The 25,737-nt window shown below is 35.6% G+C and overlaps 1 protein-coding gene across 2 annotated transcripts; it reads left to right on the top strand.

The window, feature by feature from the left end:
• Positions 1-24: 24 nt before the first annotated feature.
• LOC149069071 (uncharacterized) lies at positions 25-16,785 on the top strand. 2 transcript variants are annotated; one of them, XM_089250655.1, is made up of 8 exons: positions 25-74; positions 3,699-4,331; positions 6,328-9,487; positions 9,703-9,925; positions 10,034-10,202; positions 13,218-13,311; positions 14,052-14,145; positions 15,859-16,785. In XM_089250655.1, the coding sequence occupies exons 2-8, from the start codon at positions 3,701-3,703 to the stop codon at positions 15,958-15,960; spliced, it is 4,473 nt and encodes a 1,490-aa protein (XP_089106781.1). In that variant the 5' UTR covers positions 25-74; positions 3,699-3,700; the 3' UTR covers positions 15,961-16,785. The 2 variants fall into 2 exon arrangements, with proteins under 2 accessions (XP_089106781.1, XP_089106780.1); XM_089250654.1 differs by having other exon boundaries at positions 46-148.
• The last annotated feature ends 8,952 nt before the right edge of the window (positions 16,786-25,737 follow it).

Here is a 25,737-nt window from a genome sequence, read left to right as displayed (position 1 = left end):
GTAGGTTTGAAGTAAACTACTCTACTCAGATGAAAAGGCGGGGAAATAGTATAAACAAGTTGCGCAAGACACCGGTAACCTTTTAATTGTGTTGAGTTTTTTTTCCAATGATTTAATCACGTATTTGTCTCTCTTCGGGTTTATTCAAGTATGACTTTTTAAAGCCGGGTTTTCCTATTAGCAGGTTTTCTGTACCACGCGCAACGTAATTCGCCCAGCGCGACACACCGTCCACTCTCCAATAAGAAAAGCAGCATGACTGTTTTCCTACAGAGCGCAATACGCCTCACGACAGCGCTTTACGTCGGGCGTTATTGGCTGACTGCTTCTGGAGGAGTCAAATGCGTCGTGCTCCGCGAGTTTTGCAGATGTGTGTTTTCTTTCCCTTCCCTTCAAACCGGAGCATGCAGACGACAGAGTAGCTGATGCCAAGGCCGTTTACTATAATATACCCGCCCTCATCTGATGCGCCACGCTATTAAAACACAAACGCGTAGCGTAATTATGTAACACGTTTCTGCCGGCGTGAAATGGTCTAATTCGGTTCACACTACGCAAAAAACATATTCCTAGGCAAACCGTGCTTAAAGCCAGGTTTTCATAGCAGCAGACTTTTCTGTGCGGCGTGAACCAAATACGACAATTTTGTGTCAGCATAAACATGTAAATTTACCACACTGCTTGTTTATGTTTTTCTAGTGTTGCCATCTCATCGTCTGCTCTGCTGTCTACATATCCATGTGTTTTTGCTATTTTGCGCAATATAAAAAGAAGACAGAAAACAAAAGTGAAGAGATCTGTAAAATGCACTACGCATTTGACAACAGTAGTACAGTCAACAGTTCCCCAGAAGCAGTAGGCCAATCAAACTGCTGTATCGTTTTTCCAAGGTTTCTATATATTCTAGAAACCTTGCCGCTTTTAATATTGGTGAGTGGATGGCATGTCGTGCTGGGTAATTCACGTCATATGTGAAAACTTGCTGCTAGGAAAACCCGGCTTTAGGTGCATTTACTACTGAATTTGAAAAAATATTATCCAACTGTAATAATTGTATTTTCATTATGTAATGGAATGAATTGATATGTCTTTGTAGTTTTTCAAACTAAAGATTGAGAAGTCAGCATGTAATAACTGAGTCAAACCCTGTGTTAACACCACCATCAGCCAAAAGAATTTTAGCGATATAATACGTTTGCCGTTAGATCATGGTCAGAATAGCGTTTCAGAGAGCTTCCATTGCATAAATTCACACGTTTGTTGCGAACCACTGTATCTCATTGTCTTAGTGTTTGTTGCTCCATTAATATAATAACTTATTTCATACGTTTACAATTTTAAGTTGAGAAAGTTCATAAAGTTATAAACGCTGTGTAATTAAATATTTCTTGATATAAAACTCAACAAAGGAACACATGCACACTTTTGAAATTATCTTAATTCTCTGCATAAATTTAGCATCACATTTTATAAGAAAAAAGGAAAATAATGGTGACAATGCTTCTATTCCATATTGATTTGATATTCACAAATTTCATGTTTTTCAGACATTGATAAAACAACTTCTTTCAACGTGATTTGAATGAAGCAAATGGAGAGAAATGACACCACTTGAAATTTAATGACCAGCGAGTGAAAACATGCACTGTTGAACATGCCTCCCTCTCCCGTACCTGTCTATGCTGTTGAAAAACTTATGTTAGAAACCTAGAACAAGTTGGTGCAGTACGCTCGTACATTTTCCCTTATCAATAAATCTGTTTCTTTAACCCTTAACTGGTGCATAGCCAGTGATAGTCTTAAAATTCTGCAGGAGGGGCACGGTGTCAGTTCATGTATACATTAGATCAGTTGACTCCACCTTCGACACTGGGGGGGGGGGGGACAATGCCCCTTCCTGTATCTCTGATTATGAACTGGTGGTGTGAATATTCTGTGTGTAACTGGCGTCGTGGTGCCATTTTGGCCCCAGCAAGTAGTAATGCATTTTAAAAATCAACAAAATTTTCATAAAAGCAATGGGTTTTTTTACATGCCATTGTGGCAACACCTTGTGCGACTTATGACGTCAGCCGCCAGGAGTGTATATATAGCTGTGTAATACTCACTCGTTCTTCCCTTTTGCTTGTTCTAATTTTTAGTTTACGCGCACGCAAGTTGCGTGTCACAAATTTCAGAATTTAATCATGTTGTATTTCTAAAAATAAATATTTAAGTGTCAATGCATCGCTGGGATTTTATTCCGTAGTGCTGAATAAAAAATAAATTCTAAGCAACTCGTGACTGCTTAATTTGGTGACCCGGGCGTGATCTAATCCAAGTGATGTATGACGTACTCATCGTTTCAACAATGGACTGAATTATTGGTGTTGGCAGACGAAAAGCTCTGCTTGTCATATTCTTGATTCTGGAGTACGGAGCGTGCGACACCTTTTATTTTTGAGGTATAACATTTTTTTTTTGTTTCCCCGTTTGTTTCCCGTTTTATACTCAGAAAATTACAAATTAAAGTAATATTCACTTTATTTTTACAAGCACCAAAATTAGTCTTATTCTAAAAGTCTGAAACACAGTACTTGCAAACGACACCACAGCTTACAAAAAAATCCCACAGATCTTAGTGTTGTTAGTGAATTGTATGTAAGCTCTGTGGGATTTTTTGCAATCTCTTCATGATCATCTCAGATATCTGATGTTTCACCACTAATTTGAAACCCTTATCGAGAAAACTGATGCTCTTCAGATACGCTATTGCTATCTGAACACTCCGGCATCACACAAGAAATGACTTATGCAAGTGGAGTGGTGAGATAATCTTTCATTAATTTTGGAATTATCACTTTCATCAATTCTGAAATTATTTATTTCATTAATTCTAGAATTTTTTTCTTTCATTAATTTTGGAATTATTTTTTACCTTAATTCTAGAATTTTTTTCTTTCATTAATTTTGGAATTATTTTTTACCTTAATTCTGGAATTACTGCTTTCATTAATTTTGTAATGATCACTTTCATCATTCAACTTTCATTTATTCTAGACTGCTGAAGTCATACTCTATCCAGTAATATAAGCTTGATGAAGTTCTTGGAAAATGACACCAACTTTGTATGACATTCAATAGAGTTTGCACTAGAACAGTTTCTTTTATATCAATCCCTGTATCGAAGACTCTGTTCATCAAAATTGATGGCGATATAACAGGGTTCGACTGTATATTGATACTGTAAAACTTTTTCTAATAAATATTTCAGGTATACCATTCATTTGATAATTTCATAGTAACTAATTTCCCTCTCCGCTTTTTATATCGTTATCTCTTTCAGACGCTGTTGCCACAAATATGCGGGTTGCTTTTTCTTTTGACCATATGGAGGACTTTGACACAAAGGATTGTGTTAATTTTGAGTTAGGAATATGAACTTTGAGGGCACTCATCAGATGGCTTTTGTAACCTGATTCACCCCATATCATGAAAATATCAAATTTGATTTTGGTCTGCAATGTGTGTTCTCACAATCAGCCCTGTTCACATTTATCCCAATTGACCATATAAACATGCTTTTTGGACATAGTCAATCATCAAAATCAGTGGCTAAGAAAATAGACAGAGATGCTAATAAGTAGTATGAATGGAACATCCCCACCCCCTCCCAATCTAGACACTATAAAGGTTTTTTATAATTATTTCTTTTTCAGGAATGGCACACAAATCAAAAAGAAGCCGTCAGTCTAACTATCAAGGTACATTGAGTGAAATGGACACAGATCATAAAGAAGTAACTTCGGAAAGAGTTCAGAGCAGATACAACACCAGAAGGAAATCATTTTTACAAAAAACGAAATCCAATGTATTGCAGACTATTAAAACTGAGAATAACTCCACGCCCAAGGAAAAATCAACTGAAAGTACTTGTGGAAGTATCAAAAGCAAAATTTCAAATGAGAAGAATACAAAATCAAAATTCTCAGAAGCAGCTGTCAAGAAAAGAAAAATTTATGTACCAACTTCAGAAAGCGAAAGTATGGAGGAAACAGCATCTTTGTATTCAGAATCGAGCAGCAGCGATGACGATGATAGTGATTTTTCTTGCAAGAAATACAAGAATGCTACAGCTTTGAAAGATAAGGGACTTGCTGAAAACATCAAACAAAAAAATAAGAAGAGAATGGCGTCTGCGTCTAAGGGTAGTAATAGAAATAATAGAAAAGGTGCTTCTATATCACAGCCATCAAAATTGTTCGCTTATGTGATTAAACAAGGGGATTTGTCTTTGAGTGAATCAAGTGAATCTGAGGATGACTGCTCTCCCAAATCAAGAGGAAACACTGGTACATTGAGTTTTTCTCAAAATTTTTCGTAAAATAATCATTTTAAAATATGTTTTCAACATGTGGGACATAAACTTATCTTTTAAGTAGGTATAAAATCACCACAATAACCTCCTTTAGCCTGGCTTTAGGATCTTAAAACCATATAAATGCTTTAAATTTATGGGTGCTCTTCCATTACACGGGCGTCCCCTTGTTTTATGTGATTAGTTTGGTCCACAGAAAATTACATAAAGTGAGTTGAATTTAACATGGGTAAGATAGAGCAGATGTTTCCTTCTCAGAATGATAAGAAAAAGTAAACTCGACAACCAGCAGCAAAATAAATTATTTGAATGAATTAATTGTAAAAGAATTATATAAATAAATCTCATAAATTTAAGCTATATGAGTAAATTTAGATAATGTTTTAATAATACTTTTTACTTCAGCGTTCGATACTTCTGATTGATTCTAGTGCAAGTGTGGATGCTTTCTTTCCTGGAGAGTCTAGTATGACAGGCTGATTGCTTTTCTAACAAAAGCTGTCCAAATTCAGCTAACAAGCTGCATTCTTCATTTCTTTATAAAAACTTAAGAAGCAAAGCTACAGAATTCTGAATGTCCCTCCCAAGTATGAAAATTCTAGATTTATTAGGTTAATTTTTTTCGAATAAAATTTTTATGCCATTATCTATGTGTGTTACTGAAAGATGCTCATTCGTCATATCTGGTGTGATGGATTTGAGTGTTTCTCCCATATTTTTCTCTGATCTACGTAACAAATCCAATAGATTTTGTCATTTTAATTATGTCATACTTGCAATTTGCAAGCCTATGAGAATTTCAGGGATTAAAATAAAACTTCAGACAAAATTTTGAGTGTTGAAATTTCTAAAATTAACTTTTCAAAATTGTGTTCAAAATTCATTCTTAATGTGAGGGATGTATAACATACCTGTACATCATTCCACCATTTTTAACACCAAATTGGCATATTTTGGCTTGTTTCTTTCCGCAGACCTTGTTAAACTTGGACTTATGGGTGGGTGGTTCCATGGAACCTAGCACTGTGACCAGAGGTCTATTGTACTACCCCACCCCCTTCCTAGAAAGATCCTTGGTATAGACCTGCAGCTGAAGCAAAGTTCACAAAAGATCTGATAGGAATGTCGTGAAGTTCTCAAGGTTCGACCAAATGACGACCTTTGTGCTCACACCTATGTGTAGAGTACATTTCACATTCACAAAGAAAGTGATTAGCTGTTTCTTCCTTATGTAAACAACCTCTACAGGCCTAGTCACTACTAACTCCTATGACATTAAGATGCTTTGTAAGAGTACAGTGGCACGCCTTGTTGAAGAAAAAGAAGTAATTTATGGGTGTTGCACTGATGAAAATATTTAACCCTAAACATGAGGAATTTTCTTCTATGAAAAAAATTATCCAAGACAAAAAGGAGCCAAGCGGTATGGTTATAATGGAAGAGTACCAGAGTATTGTGTCATTACAAATACTTTACCATTGAAATATCTAGGAGATATTGAGGAGAAATCTTAAATAACTTTAGGCTTTGATTCAGATGCAGGTATAATGAACCTAAAATTCTATAAACTCTTCACTTGTTTGTTGATTGTGTTTTTCTAATTCTGGCATTTTCGACATGGTGCTCATGGAGGCAACTAAGATTGTGCTCTCTGTGATTGTCTCATATTTTATACTTGCCAATCAGTGATGAACGCTCAAATTAAATCTTTTCTAGGATTAGCATCATGAGATAATTTGTGTTCAAGGTTAACTGTTTTCACCATAGAGATAAAAGAAAGGAAACAGATGTGTAAACTCGATTGTTTGATAGATTACAGAAAAACAATCGAATCCACTTGTCACACAAATTTTTTGCTAAAAATTCAAAGACAGCATTTCTGAAAATTCTCTGTAATATCCTATTCTGTATTTGATTCAGTATGATATTGTCTCACCTGAGTTTTGAACATTCTTTTTATTTTTTTCCAGATCCGAAATCTGTTCAAACAAGTCCAGAATTACGTAGTTGCATCCGTAGTGACATTCCACAAGGCATTAGCTGCAAGAAAATTAGTGAATTCTGTCATCTTTCTAATTCAGCTGAAGAAGTCACTGACAGTGTGGAACATCAAAATCTTGCTGCATCAGTTGACAAGACTGAAACAGATGTGAAAAAAACCAATAATTACAATTCTGCTGAGAATAATAAAATTCTTCATGAGGATATCAGAAAAATATATTCCTCAAAATCTACAAATGCTGATGTTTTTGAGAATGAAAACTCATGTTTTAAAAACGTTTCTGGGTGTCATTCAAGGCAATCACAAATTTCAACTAGAAAACTGATTCAGGGCACTGGAATGTATATTTTGAAAGATGATGAATCAAATCCAAATCAGGAACTGCTAAGAAAACCATGCAAGCCATGTTTTGTAGCCATGTACAAAAATAATATGTGCTATGCCAAAAGCCACCATGCTAGAATCTTTCCACCAGCATCTAAGGAATCAGAGTCTTCTCAGCATGCAATGAAAGATGGACTTGAGCAAGAACAAGATATTACATATGAATTCACCCAGAACAGAAGGAGAAAAGGCAGATCTAGAAAGAATAAGGTTGGGAGAGCTGTCAGTAAAGTAAAGACTAGATCCAAGAAGAATGAAATGGAGGAGAAAGATGCTACAAAATCATGCGCGGATATAATTTTTGATGACCAAGGAACAAAATCGTCTAATGAGCTTAGAAGAGGAGAAAAAGTAAATATTGGTGGGAAAAAAAATTGTAGAGCTGATCTTATCATAAATGATTTTATTGGAAAAGATGGATTAAATTCTTTTTGTGGATCACAATCAGGCAAACGTAAGCAACGTTCTGCAGTAATGAACAAAAATAGTGCTCGAGGTATTAAAAATCATCCTAAGATAACTTCAACATCAATTAATGAGTTTGGGAGTCTTGATGATGAATCATTTGAAGATAAAAAAATGAAATCCAATAGTCTTAGCTTACAAAGTAATATTTTGAAGGATCTGGGAATAGATATTGTTGAAGATGATAGGAATAAAATTCTTTTGCGCAAGCGCTTGGAAGAAATCAAAGCAAAAACTTCTGATAAGAAGAATAATTCTACAGAATTCAATGAAAAAAGTGTCAAAAGAGAAGGACCGTGTCTGCCAATGAAAGAGGACTCTGCCTTGTCACCAAAACCTAAGAGAAGGAAAATGAAAAGTAATATGCAAGCTAAAATTGATAACCACAAGAAGATTGAGCGATTCGAAAATACAGAGGGATTTTCAAGTAATGAATCTGGAGAATCTGATTTAGAAGAAGTTGAAGATGTTGATGACAGTTTGGATAACTACCAGCCAGATATTCCTAAAGAAGGTGTCACCATAACACTGAGACCACCAAAAATTAGGAGAAATAGAAGAAGATTCAAACCAAGTTATGAAGAACCCCGGAATGGTGGTCAAAATGAGTCTCAAGAACATGTACCAGCTGGAGGAATAATTACATTCAACTGGTCGGGTAAAAAGAATGGACGGAGGAGGAAGACCATAGCTCACAAATTAAATACAGCCCGTTTGAAAGTCAATAGAAAAAGGAAAGAAATTCAAATTACTGTCCATAAAGTTCACTTACTGTGCTTGGTTTCTCATGCTTTACATATAAATAAAACAGTGTTGATAGAAGATGTCATAGCATCAGCCTTTTCACTTATACCTACAGAATTTCATGAAATCAAAATCGCAAATATCAGTGTCAAATCTATCGGGGAGATAATGATATGGTTCAACAAAACAATATCAGTTGAACATAGGCAAATTTTATCCACTACATCTGCTGAGCAATTATGCAGGGCATTTGAGGAAAAACATTCGCCAAGCATTGAAGAATTCAACCTGATGTTCTTGGCGGTTTTCCGTTCTTTAGGCATCAAATCACGCATGTGTCTCTCTCTTCATCCTGTGTCATTCAAAGACTTGGAGCTTTTAAAAAAACCTAAAAAATGGGTAAGTGCTGATAATTATAGAGTCAGGTTGAGAATTTTGAAAGCAAAACGAAGAGCAGTTGTGAGAAGATGCAAACAAGAAGAAAATAGTTTTCCCAGCATATTTTCTCGCAATGCAGAAAATATATTTGATCCCAAAATATTTTCCAAAAATCTACCAATTGCAAGCTGTGATTGTGATACTAGACTGGAAAAAATAGACCAGGAGAAGGAAAAGATTGCAGCCAGGAAACATCTGCCTCTGTCTACCTCTGAGATCAGTGATAACAAAACTGAGAATCCTGATAACATCATTACAGCTCCATCATATCATAGCCGCAAACAAGCAGACTCTGGTAGAAGGAATGCAACCAGTAAAAAACGGACTAGTGTCCTCTTACAAAAAAAATCAAAAGAAACTACAAAAAGTTCAGCAAATCCAAACATAAGCTCCTCCAGAAGAAAGAGCTTGAGAAAATGTACTTCAACAAAGAGTTATAAGCTGAGCAGTGGCGAAAGTGATTTTGATGATGATGAGATGGACAAAGATTATCGTGTCAATGAGAAAGAGGTGGATAGTGATGAAGAGGATGAGATAGATAGCAATGAAGAAAGAGACATGGATTCCATCTTTGATGAAAAGGAAACGTTTTCTGGTGAAGAAAGTATGAATGAAAATACAAGAGAAGAGAACCACTTACCTGATGAAAGTATCGAAATGGTGGAAGAACAATCTTCTGAGGTACAAACCAGTAGTAATAATTTCAGGACAAATAAAGGGCGTCTTTCCCCTCGCAACAAAAAACCTCCAAGAAAAGGAGTTGATCAGTGGATTGAAGTTTACAGTTCAGTGGAAAAAAGATGGATATCTGTGCAGTGTTTTAACAAAATCATTGACGATCCATACAGAATAGAAAAAGCTGCAACTGATCCCATCAGCTATGTCATTGCAGTCGATAGTTCATCCTGTGTTAAGGACGTGACGAAAAAATATTCTTGCGATTGGCTTACAAAGGGTAGAAAGTTACAGACTGATGCAGAATGGTGGGAAGAAACGCTGAAACCATTCAAACCCTTAGATGTTATCATTGATAAACAAGAAGATGATCAAGTTTATACTTTGCTCAGGGATAAACCGATGCCTACAAATATAAACCAGTAAGTTTTGTACTGAGGCAAAAAAAAAAGATTCAACTTTTTTGACACAAATATATGTATTCAATGTCTTTCAAAATTAAAACCCCCTCCGTCATGCTTTTATGCTTCTTACATGAAACTTAATTAATAGTTGTTTTTTTAAAATATTTAACTGAAAGAAAACTTTGTGATCATTCCAGACTTTATCCAGAATACTCTAATTTTTATTTGTGTAGGTTCATAGATCATCCATTGTATGCCCTGAAATCAAAGATCAAACTTTTTGAAGCACTTTATCCTGCAGATGTTCCTCCCATTGGATATCTCAAAGGTGATCCAATATATCCTAGGGAATGCGTATACAAACTACGAGCTCGAACCACTTGGTCTAAGCAAGCTCGTGTAATTCGTGCTGGTGAAAAACCTTACAAGATCCTCAAAGCACCAAAATGGGACAGAGTCAGTAATGTGTTTGATAATATACTTTTATATTTATCTTTGTTAAACTATATGAATGCATTTTGAATTCATTGCATGTTTTGAGTCATACATTTTTTTATTTTTCAGAGGACATCTTCATTCGCTCCTGACTATTCCTATGAATTTTACGGCATATGGCAAACAGATCCATTTGTTCCATTGGCTGCGAGTGATGGTAAAATTCCCAGAAATGAGTATGGAAATGTTGAGGTGTACAAGTCTTGTATGTTGCCTCGTGGCACAGTACATTTGAAGTGTAAGTTTTTATAAAAAATTAAATAAATTTGAAATATATTTGTTCATCCTATGACAGCTAATCTCTCTAAATGTGTCACATTGCTGCTTAAGTTTTTAAAATTATAATTCATTACATTTCTTCGTACCACAGCACCACCTGCAGTGACAAGAGTTTGCAATATATTCACATCCGTAATTGAATATATTTTCTGCGATCAATTTTTTTTTCATCCTGACTGACTTTATGTATTCATGGAATTCATAAAAATATTATTTATAAGAATAGTTTAGAGCAGTGGTCCTCTTAACTTTTTTTGATTCCCACTTCCCCCAGTGCAATACGATTTAACTTCCTGCACCCCTTAGATGATGTGTTTTCTATTTTTTAGAGAATTTATTTTTTGGTGATTGATTACACAAAATTATTTAACATTTTTCAAAATTTAAGAGAAAAAAAGATTGATTGAATTTTATTTCAAGCAGAAAAACAATAGGAGCAACCTTAATATTCTTTTTAAGGAATTGAAAATTCAAATTTTCTCATTCCAAATTTTTTGGATAATCAGTCAACTGTTATATGTTTTTTCCCATCTCATACTTCTCCCAGTTAAGAGCCACTGGTTTAGAGCAGTGTTTCTCAACTGCTGGGCCGTGAGTGATTCACAGTTTAATTTTTCCCATTAATTTCTCGTGAGCTGTGTACATAACCAGGCTTTCACTTACACAAAAGAGATTTGCCAGGTCGCAGGCTTACACAGGTAGAGAACCACTGGTTTAGAGGATGTAATTCACAGGGTCTTTGTAATTTGTAATTGAACTGAGACTACTCAGAGTTATCTGTAGCTTGATCCAATAACTGGAATGACACCAAACTTGATGATCCTGCATTGTACCATTGAAGACAAAACAATTACATAAAGTAATGTTCTGTGATAACGTACACAATAAGATGCATGTTGAGCTGAGCTTGTCCACGGAATGGCTTTTTGACCTTTACCCATGTCTTTATAACTTGAATTGCTGTGATTTTGCTGCCTATGTAGGTGTGAATTTGCATTTTGAATTTTTACCCAGTCTTTATAAAACTTTTCAGTTATGTAGACTAAAATATACTGCATTTTCCGATTGGCAATGTTTGGAGCTACAAAATTTTTTCATGGAATCCTTTTTCTCATGTGGTCATTAGTCCCTGCTAGCAAGTTTGGTGTCATTACGGGTGTTAGATTAAGCTACAGATGACTCTGAGTACTGAGTTTTTCCCGTTTAACTGAATACCTTGTATTTATATGCACAGTGCATGGGAAAAATTGGTTGTAATTTCATGTATATATTCATAGCCCTAGTAAAGAAAACACTTGTTAAAATATATATAAAAAAAATCTATAACCTGCATTTTTCACATTTTTCCCTTTTTTTCACAATTCTTTTGGATGGAGTTGAGGATGGGGACAGGGGAAAATAGGATGAAGTATCGGTATGACCTATGGCAAGGGTGCACAACCTTACCAGTCAGTGGGTCAGATATGCGGTAATTCCTTCACTAGCAGTCAGAAACTTGTATATATATATATATATATATATATATATACACAGGGTGATTATAAAAAAACTATCCCGACATATGGGCCCCTAACTATCATACCATTCACAGAAACTGAATGAAATTTTGGCATAAGGTATTTTGATGTATGCGCTCAAGAATGATATGGAAAACAACAGTGTCACTCTAACAGTTACGGTTACAATGAGAAAATTTCGAAAATATCAAATGGCAACACAAAGTTTTTTGTATTGGAATGTGATCTCCATTGTGAAAAACCCTAAATAGCGTTCGAACGGCAACTGTAGCATGAAAATCACAGGCGGTAGATAATCTAAAAGTGAGGACAACCAATAAGGACAGAGAAGCAGCATAAAATAAAGCATTTTATTGTGTTTCACAAATTTTCCACATGACCTTGTGGAGGACTAATCAGGCTGGGATCTCAGTTGAAGAAACAGTGTGACGAATGGAACGAACATTAATGCTCTGGTGCACGGCAAAGTCCTTTTTACTTTTTTCTTGCCTAGCTCCGGGGATTTTCGTGCTACAGGTGCCATTCCAACGCTATTTAGTGTTTTTCAGTATGGGGATCGCATTCCAATACAAAAAACTTGGTGTTGCCATTTGATATTTTCGAAATTTTCTCACTGTAACCGTAACTGTTAGAGTGACACTGTTGTTTTCCATATCATTCTTGAGCGCATACCTCAAAATACCTTATGCCAAAATTTCATTCAGTTTCTGTGAATGGTATGATAGTTAGGGGCCCATATGTCGGGATAGTTTTTTTATAATCACCCTGTATATATATATAGGGTGACCATATGAGTTGTATATTACAGGACATTTCAGTAACATTGGTTGTCCCAACTTTTCATAAATTACCCCATTTTCTTTATTTTCAACTAGGCTTACTTGGATTTTTGAAATCAAGAATAAGTTAATGCCTTCTAAATTTTTTTTAGCTGCAATTGGCAACTTTACCTGCTGTTCCCAATTGTTTTGCTATAATTGATGTTATCCGTATGGATTTTGATTTCCCACATATTTATGAAGGAAATATAGTTAGCCTAAGCATTAATCATGATTTGTGTGTTGTTTTTCTACCGGAGCACCTTTCATGGGCTGGAGATTGCTCACCCCTGACTTACTGGAATTGTTTCCAAACCTATTTCCTGGGGCAAAGTTACAAAGGATGAGTAAACATTTTAAACAACTTATAATAATGAATATATTTCATTGTTACCCTCATAAATGTATTTCCTGCAGAACGAATTATCTTAAATAGCCTGTGGGTTGTACTGAGAAATTATGGTAAGCAAGTATGGGTTACATTATTCGTTGGAATTGAATAACAATGAATGAAGAGAAGTCCTTCATCTAATTAAGCTGCATTAATTTCTTTGATTTCTTTTGAATGTGATTTCATTCACCCATCTATGTTCTCAAAATATTTAAAATGAGTAATTTTCTGTACATTTTTGTTTGTAGTGCCAGGACTTAATCGCATTGCAAATAAGCTGGGCATTGATTGTTGTAATGCTGTGGTTGGGTTCGGAGGTTATACGACCAAATGCCATGCTAAGTATGTGTCATCTCTGGTCACTTTTCAACATAATTGTTAATGTTATTAAATACCACTCAATCCAAAATAATTAGTTCTGCTTTGTTATTATTCATGCAAACTGTGAATTGACAAGAATTTCAATTGCCAAAATACCAAGTACAACATTGTTAACTATAAGTTAATCATTAATTATTAACTTTTGCCAGAAAAACTCCTGAATTTGGCTTGTGAAAAATAATTTATTCAACTTATCAGCTGTGTCTTGTCAAAATAGTTCCCTCAACATTAGTAAGTTAATGGAGCAATGTTACAAGTTGGTACCTTGGAGTATTGAATTTTGCTCAAAAATATACAGGCATACATAACAGACACAAATGATTTTAAAAATTGCTAAAGGTGGAATGAAATATAACTTTGCTAACTTGACATCTTTTTTAAGTCTGTCTCAACTTACATCTTTTTTTTTTTCAATCCCCCTTGTGATGTCGAGTTATCTAGGTTCCACTATAGCAGTAGTGAAAATTTAAAAAAATTAAATTATTAGGCCCAATTTTCTTTCCACAAACCGTGCTGTGGGTTCACATTTCATAAATTGAAAATGTTCTTATATTCACAATTTGCAAAAGAAATTATGTGATTCTTTTTTTTTCTAGCTGTTTAATGACATTTTTTTTTTCCAAAAAAAAGGAAGATATTTTATTGCTTGTACTTAGTAAATTGCTTTGACCCTCAATGGTTTTGTTGTATTTTCTTATAAGATATGATGGTTATGTTGTCTGCAAGGAGAATGTGGACATCTTAAAAAAAGCATGGCTGGAAGAGCAAAAGAAAATCAAGGCAAGGCGAATGGAGGTGAATTAAATGTTCCAATTTCCACATAAGTTACACTAGAATGGACAATTTGAAAACTTTTTACTTTCACTGCGCTTTTGAAATTCCAAATACCTTGTTGCAACCCTTCCTGATCTGGAGGCTCTTCAGTAGCATCCCAAACTACTGTTATGCACTTATTAGGACTGAAGCCTTATTACAACTTTTCCCAAAGTAGACAATATCACCCCCCCCCCCCTTGGGTGATGGAATGGTGCGGGCAGAAGATAAAAGCTACGGGTATAACATAGGATCCTATGGGTTTGCTTGAGTTGGGGGCGATGAGAGGAAAAAATTCCTGAAAAAGAGGGCGATGGAAGAAAATGTTTTGGAAACTGACATTATAGTTCATTATAGGTGTACTTCCAAACCATCTTGCAGCATCCTTCATTTTTCACTTCCCACTTTGCAGCAGTGGTAGTATTTTCCTTCATCAAATTTTATGGTACCTATGGGTGCCAAATGGTGCAATTTAGGTATTTCTGCTGTTTCTGAAAAACAAATTTTTGTTGTAGGGCTTCTTTTCATGATTTAATTCAATGGAAATAAAATGCTCACTTTTCAAAAATATATTTTACAAGCAGAAATGTTTGGCATTGCCTTGGTTTTATCTACACTTGGAGCATTAAAGAAGTGACAACCATTATGAAGGGATAGACACATTGTAAAAGACATTTTTTTGGGAACCATGGAAATCAACTCCAAAGTTTTCAAAAGTCATTGTTTTCAAATTTGATGGGAATAGGATGGAAATTCGAGACTTATATTGGGATCATAAATACACACAGACAGATGGAAAATCAATTTTATATACAGGGTGGATATTATTGACCACCAAATAACTACACATGTGAGTCCTTGATATAAATAAACTAATATCGAAAAGTGATTTCTATTTTACGATCTGACAGATATTAAGAGAGTTATAATGTTTTGAAATTTTGTGTGTGTGACATTTCAGTTTTTTAATGGTCAGTTATACTTCTAACACCCAACAAAAAATTTTTTTTCCCCAGGCAGTGGGTTGCTGCTAATTGAAAATGAACTGAAACATTCAATTCCGTTAGAGGCCAAGATTAGTTATTTTCTTTCACGATTGGGTGCTTTTTCTTCTCTGTGTAGAGGGATGTTAATCTCGTTATTATGTGTTACTTTCGCACTCACAATATCAGCAAATTTATCCCCAGATTTTCAAAAATTGTTTTCCCAAAATCAGCACTTTTTTGCCAAAATGAAATTTTTTCCCCTTCACTTAAATTTAAATTAAATTAAGTTAAATTTTCTGAGGGCGAGGGCAATTGAAAAAAACTGCCTTGCACAGCTTTAGCTTTCTTGATTATTCTCGTGGTTATAACATTGCTATCAGCTTAAAAACGCCAAGTTATACATTTGATGCACGTTCGGTGGATTTGGCAGGATTCCCAAGGGGTGTCATCAATTTTTAATGTTTTATAATGCCACAATTATTGGTAAAAAAAACAACAACAACACTCTCCCATATTAGCTTTTCACAAGGAATCGTGTGCAATTATTGGGAGGTCAATAGTATCCACCCTATGTATTGTAAATGAATTCCTTGTATCAATTTTTTTTGAGGAATGAAACAACCTCGTTTTTATATGGAGATTGAAATATATTTTCATTGTTTATAGACTTGATTTATTTTGAATACATGTATATTTTTATGCATTTCAGAAAAGGAAGAAGATAATATACAATAACTGGAAGAAATTGATAAGAGGTCTCTTGGTGAGAGAGAGATTACAGATGAAATATGGCGTTGCTCTAAAGTCATAAATTTAGTTTGACCAAATTATCACTCCCGGTGATTGAAGATGTTTCTGTGATTTTCATAAAAAAAACAACAAGATATTGATGAGTAAAATTTATATGTGCATTTCCATACAGTGATGGTGACCTCAATCACAGCAAAATTTGCCTCAAAATTCTCCAGACACATCCAAAACGAATGTGCTGTCTGCTATCTATTAGTAAAAATACACAATCAATTATTTAATTAAAAAAAAAGCGCTACACTAAATTTATAAAAAAATATTTCACATTCTTTTGAATTTCCCACAAACTGACCGATTTTTGATGATTTTCCCTAGAAATATGGAAAATTTCCCCATGAGTTACCATCACTGTTTCCATACAATCAAATTATCCACCGTATTCACTCGAAATAAAACACACCTTTTTGCCTCAGCTGCAAAAATTTGCATTGTTTCTTTGCATTTATATCAACAGATACAATTTGGTGGGGCAAATGTTTGCATTAGATTTGAGTTAATATGGCATATAGGCCTATTTTTTTTAACTGAAAAGAAAGTGCCTTTATATTTGTTATTTTTGTAGTATGTTTATATGTTTAAGAATTTTGAGAATTTTTTTTTTTGTTGAAGATTTGCTTATAAATTGAAATAGATTTAATTATGCTTTACTTATATTTTTGTTGAGAGTAATTTTTGAATTTATTTTTATATAAATGCTGTAGAATACAAGTAGTTTTGTTTTTAATATTCATGTTTTTCGTATTTTAAATGTGTTATTATAATAATGAGAACTTTTTTACATGTTTTTTTTCCTAAGAGTATATGAACAATAAAATTTTTATAAGTCAATTATTTTGTGTAAATTCTAGTTATTTTCTTTTAATAAGGGGGATTTCATTAAGAGGTTCTAAATTTCTGCTAAACCTGTTGCCTGCCGCAATAGGTGATGCATATTGTGATGCTCCCTAATACAGGGTGGGCAAAATTCCGTAGAAACCTTAAAAATTTTAAAAACTGGAAAAATAACCGAAATAAGAAACGGTTTTCAGGGTTAGCATTGCTAGGACACTTTTAATTTTTTTGACAGGAAAAAAATAAAAAAAGCCGATAGGTGGCACTGGTACGAGCGACTTCGGTGGAAATATGGAAATGAGACGGTTATAAGAACTTGAGCTCTAATCCACCAGTTCACCGTTGTAAACCGTGTATGTGGACCTACTGCATTCTGCCGTTGCTAGATTTGTGACTCTCCTGCAATGTATTATCCCCTGTGGCGGTGGTCATGTGGAACACACACTGCTTTGATAAACGATTTGGAAGCATTCTGTTCATTATTTGCGTATCCTTTCTTTGGTTTATGTACGTCAGTGCCACCTATCGGCTGTTTTTCCTGTCTTAAAAAAATTCCCGTGCCCTAGCGATGCTAACCCTGCAAACCGTTTTTTTATTTCAGTTTTTCCGGTTTTATGAATTTTTAAAATTTTTACGGACTTTTTGCTCACCCTATATAATACGGTAGTGCAAGACGCCTTTAAAAAATCCCTTGCGGGCTCATCGTGGAAAAATAGGAAAACCATTGTTTTTAGTGATATATAACCAGGGCCGGTCTTAGACCTAGTTGTGCCCGGTGCAAAAACAGTAGTCAGCGCCCCCGCCCCCCCAGGTGCGGATCCAGAGTGATGTGTCGGAGGAGGCAATTTTTGCTAGTCATTACTGTCCCGTATTTTACGGGACAGATTCATTCTACCATATCAGACTCGGTGTGTGGTGATCGCCCCTCCCCCCCCCCCCCTCTTGGTTGGATATTAAGGGACGAAGAAGTCGGAAAAACTTTCTTCCTAAAGTGGGGTTACCACCATTTAACTTGTAAACAAGCATAAAAACCCAACTTGTTTGATTTAAGAACATTAAAAAAACGTCACACATTTATGCAGGGTACTCACCATAAAGGATCTATCTTCTTCATAGTTATTTTAATTGAATTTTATGGTAAAATAAGTATAGTTTCACGCGTAAGGGTTAAACTGATAATAAAAGTGGTTAAATGAAAGTGATATTTTCGTATGATTACTTTCATATTTATAAAACTCACGTGAACTTCATTTAAAATTATCCCTTTCAAACCCAGTACTAAGAAATCTACCATCTTAAGAGCATCATGGGCCCCCTAGCCAAGTGGTTTTTCTGAGGCCCTGCCTAGTAAGTTCTAGATAATTTTAAATAGATCTCATTTTCGTGAGGCCCCTCTACTTTAACGCATGGAAAAACGTTTTAACGCAGTGCGTTAAAACGGCACTGTGTGAGAAGGGGTTATTTTTCTCTCTAGATTTTTTTTTTTAACCTCAGGGACTTCGGCTTTAATCTCAACGATAACGCGCAATTCTCTTCCACCTAGTACCTTACCGAGGTGTAAAACAATGCCGTGAAGCATATTTTAGGGACAACGATCCCAATGGAATAAATCAATATATATTTTGCTCCTCACTTTTTTTTATTTTAAAAAACAGAATGGGGGTGGGGGGGGGGGGGTCCATGATTGTAGAATCTGGTTTACAAAGCTGTTTAAAAAAATCAAATTGAACTTTTAACATACGTTCCTCATTTGTTTCTTGAAAGCAAAAAGATGTCCTTTTAAAGTCCCATTGTGGTCACACCTTACCAGAGATACTGTCTAGGAGCCTCATAGGAAGCTTTACCGTTACTCACCGGGTATCTGGAACAAGATCCATGAAACTCCGAAAAGATGTTCAGTTCTGTATGTACGGTTTGCTACAATTTTCAAGTCCACACACACGCACGTTGCACTTAGGGGCGGTTCGCATTTTCGCTTTTCTCATGTTTCGGCGCCCCCTCTCATTTAGCGCCCGGTGAAAATTTAGAATAAATGAAAGAAATAATTCCAGAATTGATGGGAATTCAGAATTTGATAAATGAAATAATTTTTCAGCACTCATTAAAATTCAGAATTTATTAAACAATTCCAAAATTATTTCGTTCTGGATGAAATTATTCAGAAATCATTAAAAAATTATTACTACTGTAAATGCGGGGACCCCAAATCGCTGGCCCTGGTGCTACTGCACACCCCTTAAGGATGACTCTGTTCGCACACTTCGCATTTGCTCAAGGTTGACGCCCCAAATCATACTCGTGCGTAAACATTGCAAATTTTCGAGTCCAAATTTTATGCCTTGCAAATAATTTTTTGCTGTGTTGTATAAATATGCCGTTTTTTGTAGAGGTAAACACTCGTATACCCCAGGGTAATATTCTCCTTGTATAAAAAATTCATACACTGGCAGTTCTATAAGTGTGAATCTTTCATTAAGGAGAATTAGTCTCTATGTTTTTCCCGACGCTATTAGCCTATATAATGGGAGACATTTTTTCCTTCTCTTGCTTAATACTGAAAATGGTTTTGTCGTGTTTTTTCTACACTATGCGAAACGCGTGAAATAGAATTTCACGGTATTCATGTGGGGAGAAAAAAAAAGCAGCATATTCCACTCGAACATTCAAAAGCTTTTTATACTTTCGGGTCCGACAATATCCATCATACGGAAACTTCGTTTTGCTCGTACTGGGATGGGAAGAGATAAAAAATTGCAACAGTGTTCGGGACACTTGGGAATTTGCATATATGCACGTATCATTTCTGTTTTTGGGAGAGAAAACTCTAGACGGCGTTGCCACACGCGAATATCGATCTGCATAGGGAGCGAGATGCAGCTTGTGTGTCCAATGAGTATTTGCGCCGTGCCTACATCAAATAACGGACATTATTTTCGTTGATATTATTGGAGTTGCTCTCTCCGACAGCAGAGAAATCTTTGCATATACTATACGCATAGGAGCGTTTTCACTCGTAGGAAGTGCCTTTTCGTTTCCAGATGCTTTCATTAGGGGAATTCCGCAGTCGAAAGGATTTTACGACGTTTTGAGGAAGCTACTACCAGGAGACAATGTATTGATGATGAATGACACTGCGGGAAAATAAAGTCCATGTATATTCTAATCCGATAACTCAATTATTTCGAGTCACACACATTTGACCCGACAGAAGTTAGATGTGACTCGTGACCCCCTCATTAGTATGATTATAAATGAAAAACATATGGAGTAAAAATGGCAGACGCAAAATCTGATGTGCGAAAGTATCCACTCCAGTATTATTCATAGAAATTTGTTTTGGGTCTGAATGTGAGCCAGTCTCGCATTAAAAGAAAAGTCTCTCTACAGGCGCAGATCTATGAGGTGAGGGGGAGAGGGAGTGGTAGCGATCGAGGGGGTGATCAAGCCCCTCCCCAAGTGAAATGAAAGAATTCATAAAATTTTTGGAACTTCTATATGGTAATATTGCATTCAATCAATCCGTTTAATGGCTTTTGAGCATTTTTTAAATTCGAATCATACCTCTACGACACGCAGTTGATGAGATAAAGGCCGCATTAGCACTTACAGGACACTCTATAGCAACGGTTCTCAACCTTTTTTGACTCGCGGAGCCCTTTTAAATAAAAAAATTCTATGGCGGAGCCCCGTAGGCCCATTTCTTAATTATTCATCAAAGTTACTAATTTATTTTTACTATTTGAAAAATATTTATAATTTTTTTTGAAATTTTCCTCGAGCGGCCTCGGAGCCCCTGGAGAGTGCACAAGGAGCCCCAAGGGCTCCGCGGAGCACCAGTTGAAAACCGCTGCTCTATAGCATTTCTTTTTTCTTCGATTTTAGCAGAAAAAAATTGAAGGATTCGTATATATATGCGAAATTTTTTGCGCGTACTTGTCAAGACGAACCTGATGATCATAATCATCGATTATACAAACTATACAACCCCTTGCAACATGAATGACATATGTGAGTACTACACGTTAGTTGGAAACTTTTTCTAATTAAAAGTATACCTCTAGCATCAACGGTTAAATGCCAGTAAAATGCCATACCCTCGTTTGCTATGCACCCTGTATATATCTAATGGTAATTAATCAATTATCTCTTATATCTTAATGTAGCGTCATTTAAATGTAACGAAAATTTTGATTTAAAAAAAAATCTAGTGAAAAATAGGAGAAAATAACTCGATTTTATTTTCAAGAATTATATTTTTTCCCCTGTATATGAATCAACCTGTTCTGAAAATGTGCCAGAAAAGCAAAAAAAAAAAAATGTCTCGGAGAAGTTGGGAATAAAGATTTAAGATATCACACACACACTTCAATATAAAATAAAAATAATGGAATCATCATTATTATTCTTATTTTTTATTCGGTCCTGAGGTTATTGGCCCTGTTGGCAAAACTTGGCAGGTTCACGGAGACCGTTTTCGACAGCTTATTACTATGAGAGGGGAAATTCTCTGTCTCTATTTCTTTTATTTAGAGGTCGATATCTCTACTTTATGCCGGGATTACACTCTATATAAGCTTGATAAAATACATTTTACAGAACTTGAAATACAAACAACCAATATCGATTACATTCGAGCGAATGTAAAAAATGCAGCCACTAAGCGCACTGGTTACATTCGAGCGAATGTAAATAGTGCGCTTAGTGGCTGCATTTTTCGTTTCATAAAATAACTTTTCTAAAACTTTTATAGTGTAATGCAGGCTTTTTCCTTCGTATCGATGAACGATATACTTTCTGCGTTTATCAAACGGGCTCATAGAGGTACATTATGGGCTGTTCAAATGTCTATTAGTAAAGCTGGGTTTTTTTTTTCAACTTCTAAATTTAACATTTTCACTTCAAAATATTGAAGACAGATGGCAGCTCATGTATAACACGAAACACGTATAACTGTGAAAACATAAATTCTTTATGGTCACGTATATACGCACGCAACACGTTCCGGCATGTACCAACTCGTTGGAAGTTCCCAAGGGAAATATTCATAAAAAAGCATGGATACAGAGCCGTATTAATGTATGGGCAATATTCAGGTGCATAAGCGGCCCCATCATAAAGACATCTGACGCTGGGATTTTTGAGAGTAAATATGTAATAATAATGAGTTATGGGGCAAGTCTGAACAAATCTCCAAACATTTACGTGCCCGCTCGGGCACGTAAAACTGTTAATAATTCTTCGATTGAAATTGGCGACTAGTTTCTAATATTTAATTATGCCGCATGAAAAAAAAAAACATGATATGATATTAGAATTTTTTTGAGCAATAATATAAATTGAATTATCAAATTTTTGCTGTAAAAGCTTTAGCAGTGATGTTTGCTTGCTGTATAAACGGGATGGAAGAGGATCCAGAGACACATATTGATATCACACATATTTTTTTTCATGCGACACAATACTGAAAGCTAATCGCCAATTTCAATCGAAGAATAATTAACAGTTGTACTTTATTATTGGATAGGTGGCACACAGTAGGATTTTCTAGTTTAATTATATTTCTTACATGTAATGCAATACTGTTCTGTGTGTGTGTTTGTTATTCTCAATATTTTCTGTGAATAATTTTATAAAATATGGACGTTTATAGTCTGAGAATGACTGAGAATACTTCCGTATACATAGAGTTTTCTACTGCGGCGAAAAAAGATTCCCTACATTGTATAAGGTAGCATGTTATTTTGTCATTCCGCACAGATATCAGAATTCTGTGCGTAGAGAAACAACAGGTCTATGCAGGTTGAAATAAAACTGAGCTTCCTATCTGGGATAAAGAGGATCTTTGGTACCACCGGAATAAAAGTTTTTTTTCGACTCAGCGGGATTTTTTAAGCAGGCTGTGTGTGTGTGTGTGTGTGCGCGCGTAACGATATTATTTAGGTATTCAATATGCGCGAGAAAGCATTGAAAAACGGGGAGTTTCCAGAAATTCCCAAACTTAGTCATGAGGGCGCATGCATACGCATCTTTGGTTACGTTCCTTACATATGTTTACAAAAGATTGCGCCACCAGACCAACATTGAACTACAATTGTTTCCAACGGAAATAGAACCGCTTTTGATATGCATACATTTTTACAACGAAGGATATTTATTTATCATCAGGCATTGAGTGTTGTTTCACCATTTGGTTTGCTTCTGAGTTGAAAATGAAGATACTGTTTGACTCTTTAATGAACTACCCCAGAATCGCCTTTAGGCATGGGCCTGCCAAAGTACGGCCAGGAGGGTCTTCTCCGGTGCTTAGGGGCACTCCACGATAATTGAATCAGATGTTGCTATGATAAATAGCAAATGCCGCTTGGGCAAATATCTCATTTTTCCACACAGAAATTCGAGCAACTAACAATGACCATATAATTTTAGGGCCCTCCGATGAGGGATTTGCCCGGAGCCCCCCCTCCTCCTACCCTAAGGATGGTAATTTATAGTTTTGTGACCTGTGGGCAATACAAATTTTGCCGCATTTCACCGAGTCTAGTCTAGTTTTCTTGACTACTTATCCCTCCGAATTAGCCGCCCACCTTGCTTAGCTCCCCCCTCCCACACCGCAAATATGCCTCTGCGTTTAAGTAACTGTTCGGTCGTTCACATGCTTTCACACCCTCTAGGTCGCTGTTTTCTTCCCTCGCTACCCAGGCCATCTTTTTGGTCACTCACATACTTGCATACTGTTTTGGTCACTCACATGCTTCCACACACTCTTCATTAGTCCTCCAAGTGGTTTCGATTTTTTTAACGACACTTCCTCGTTAAAACAAAACAAAGAACAGCTTCGCAAGTATCAGTAACAAGAAAGTTTTCTTCTTTGGAAGCTCTCTGTGTTCCGGAATATATAAAGGTTACGTGGCGTTTGGTCATGCAGAACCCCTAAAAGAGCTGTCACGGAAGCCAGTTAGAAACCCATGCTCTAGAATATGGATTTCGAGTGTTCCGAAAAGTGCTGAGAAACGCTGATCAAGAGAGAATACAGTGAAAGTTTGTTATAACGAGTGCGGATTCTAACGAGAACCTCGCTATTACGAGAGATTTGCAAGTGACTGTCAAAAAAGCTAATGGTATAGATACAAAAAATATTTGTTAATAGCGAGTTGCAAATTGGGAAGCTTCCGTTATAACGTCAACAAAATTCTCAAAAATGCCTGCTTTTCCTTTCTATTTCTAAGAACTGAAGATAGATTATTAATCACTCATCATTGTATCATTATTCTAATACACTTCTAACAGAGGATGAACATAGGAAAAATCATATATTTTTATTTTCATTATATTTTTTTCTTTTCTTATCAGACTAACAATATGCACACGAGATTTGTGACTTCCGACTTTTGCTGCTTTAAGTGACTGACAGACCACGGTCATGTTTCAATATCGAAGTTCATTTGACAGAAACTCACGTCATTTACTAAGATTAACAAATTTGGTTGAAAACCTTTTGATTAGCAGCAAGATGTTAACGAGTCCACGAAGTTTTGAAATTGACAAATGCGATAATAACTGAGAAGGTATTTTTTTCCGACCGATGGTCTAAATAGTTGTGATAATACGAAATTCTGCCAGCAGAAATACATTTCACGATTTTCATTCCAGCCATTCGTCAATATTAAATTGTAATGATTTAATTATATAATGCTGGTAAATAATTACAAAGGTAATTATCTGACGGAGTAGAAAATTGAAGTTGTTTATAACGGGAGTTTTCTCGTGCTTGTGAGCTATCATTATAACGGACTTTGATTCTATTCAACAACAACAACAAAAAAAAACATGACAACTGGTACAAACTTGTACAAAAAGACAAAAATAGAAACACACAAAACGTGGGTTCGATTCCTACGAAATTCGATTCGTTCGAAGGAAATACGTTCGATTCCCAACTGCAATGGCAGTTGATTTTCTTTTTTTCCTGCTTTTATTCATCTTCGCATGAGTCAGCTGTGGAAAACCTTCGCAAGTTTGGCATTCCTGACAAAAGTCAGATACGGCCCCAGCTTTGGGTATGATGGGAACGCACTGAAACTCGAAAACTTTCTTTTTCAAAAGAAAAGACAGAAAAGACGAAGATTCGTTGTTCTTTTATAGAAGAACATGGCTACAGATCAACAATTTCAGCAAAAAAAAAAAAAAAAAAAAAAAAATTGACCAATTGCTTGAAAGTTCCCAAAATATGACCGATTGCTCAAAAATGTCTAAAATATGACTTATGAAAAAAAAAATGTGACGTCATGAAAATCCGAGCCCTAATTATTACCATACTTAATACCGTGATGAAATTGCATTAGTTGCTTTTTTTTAAATGTTATTTAACCCGCTTCTTATGCATCTGCATTTATTGCATGATTGCTTCATGGTTTGTCTTTTGCAAATGGAAAAATGGTGAAACTTTTATCTGGATATATTCGATGATCAAGGCAATAAAACTACGATCGTGTGTCTTAATAAGCAACATTCAAAATATTTATTTTAATTATTTTAATCGTTTCCTAAAATTTTTAGACGGTCCATACCTAAACCAATAACCAACATGAACTGATTTCTTAATCGGTATCGTCTTTTAAGGGCGACAAGGTAAGGTCACGATAGACGCAACCTCCACGAACCGACCACCATTTCATAATGCACAGGAGATCGAAGACGCTATCCGCTCTCTCTCAAAGCGAATGACCCGGCATCACAGGTAGTCAGCCTCTTGTCCTCAACTCCTGAAAATACGTATATATATATATATATAGGGGAATTTGCCCCTGAAAACTAAAAACAGCCATAACAGTTTCCATTGCCATCCGCTAGAGTTCGCCCCTGGCCTTCATCTTGATGTTCCAGAGAGAACTAGGGAGAGGTGGTTCGAAACACATCCTTCACCACCACCACCACACAGACACACCAT

The sequence above is a fragment of the Pholcus phalangioides genome, unplaced genomic scaffold (assembly GCF_987345545.1).
Source record: "Pholcus phalangioides strain wild (caught in Gottingen) unplaced genomic scaffold, Ppha-v1.0 ptg000024l_1, whole genome shotgun sequence".
NCBI classification, from domain to species: Eukaryota; Metazoa; Arthropoda; class Arachnida; order Araneae; family Pholcidae; genus Pholcus; species Pholcus phalangioides.
The sequence above is the reverse complement of the archived record's forward strand: the minus strand, read 5'-3'. Positions and strand labels throughout refer to the sequence as shown.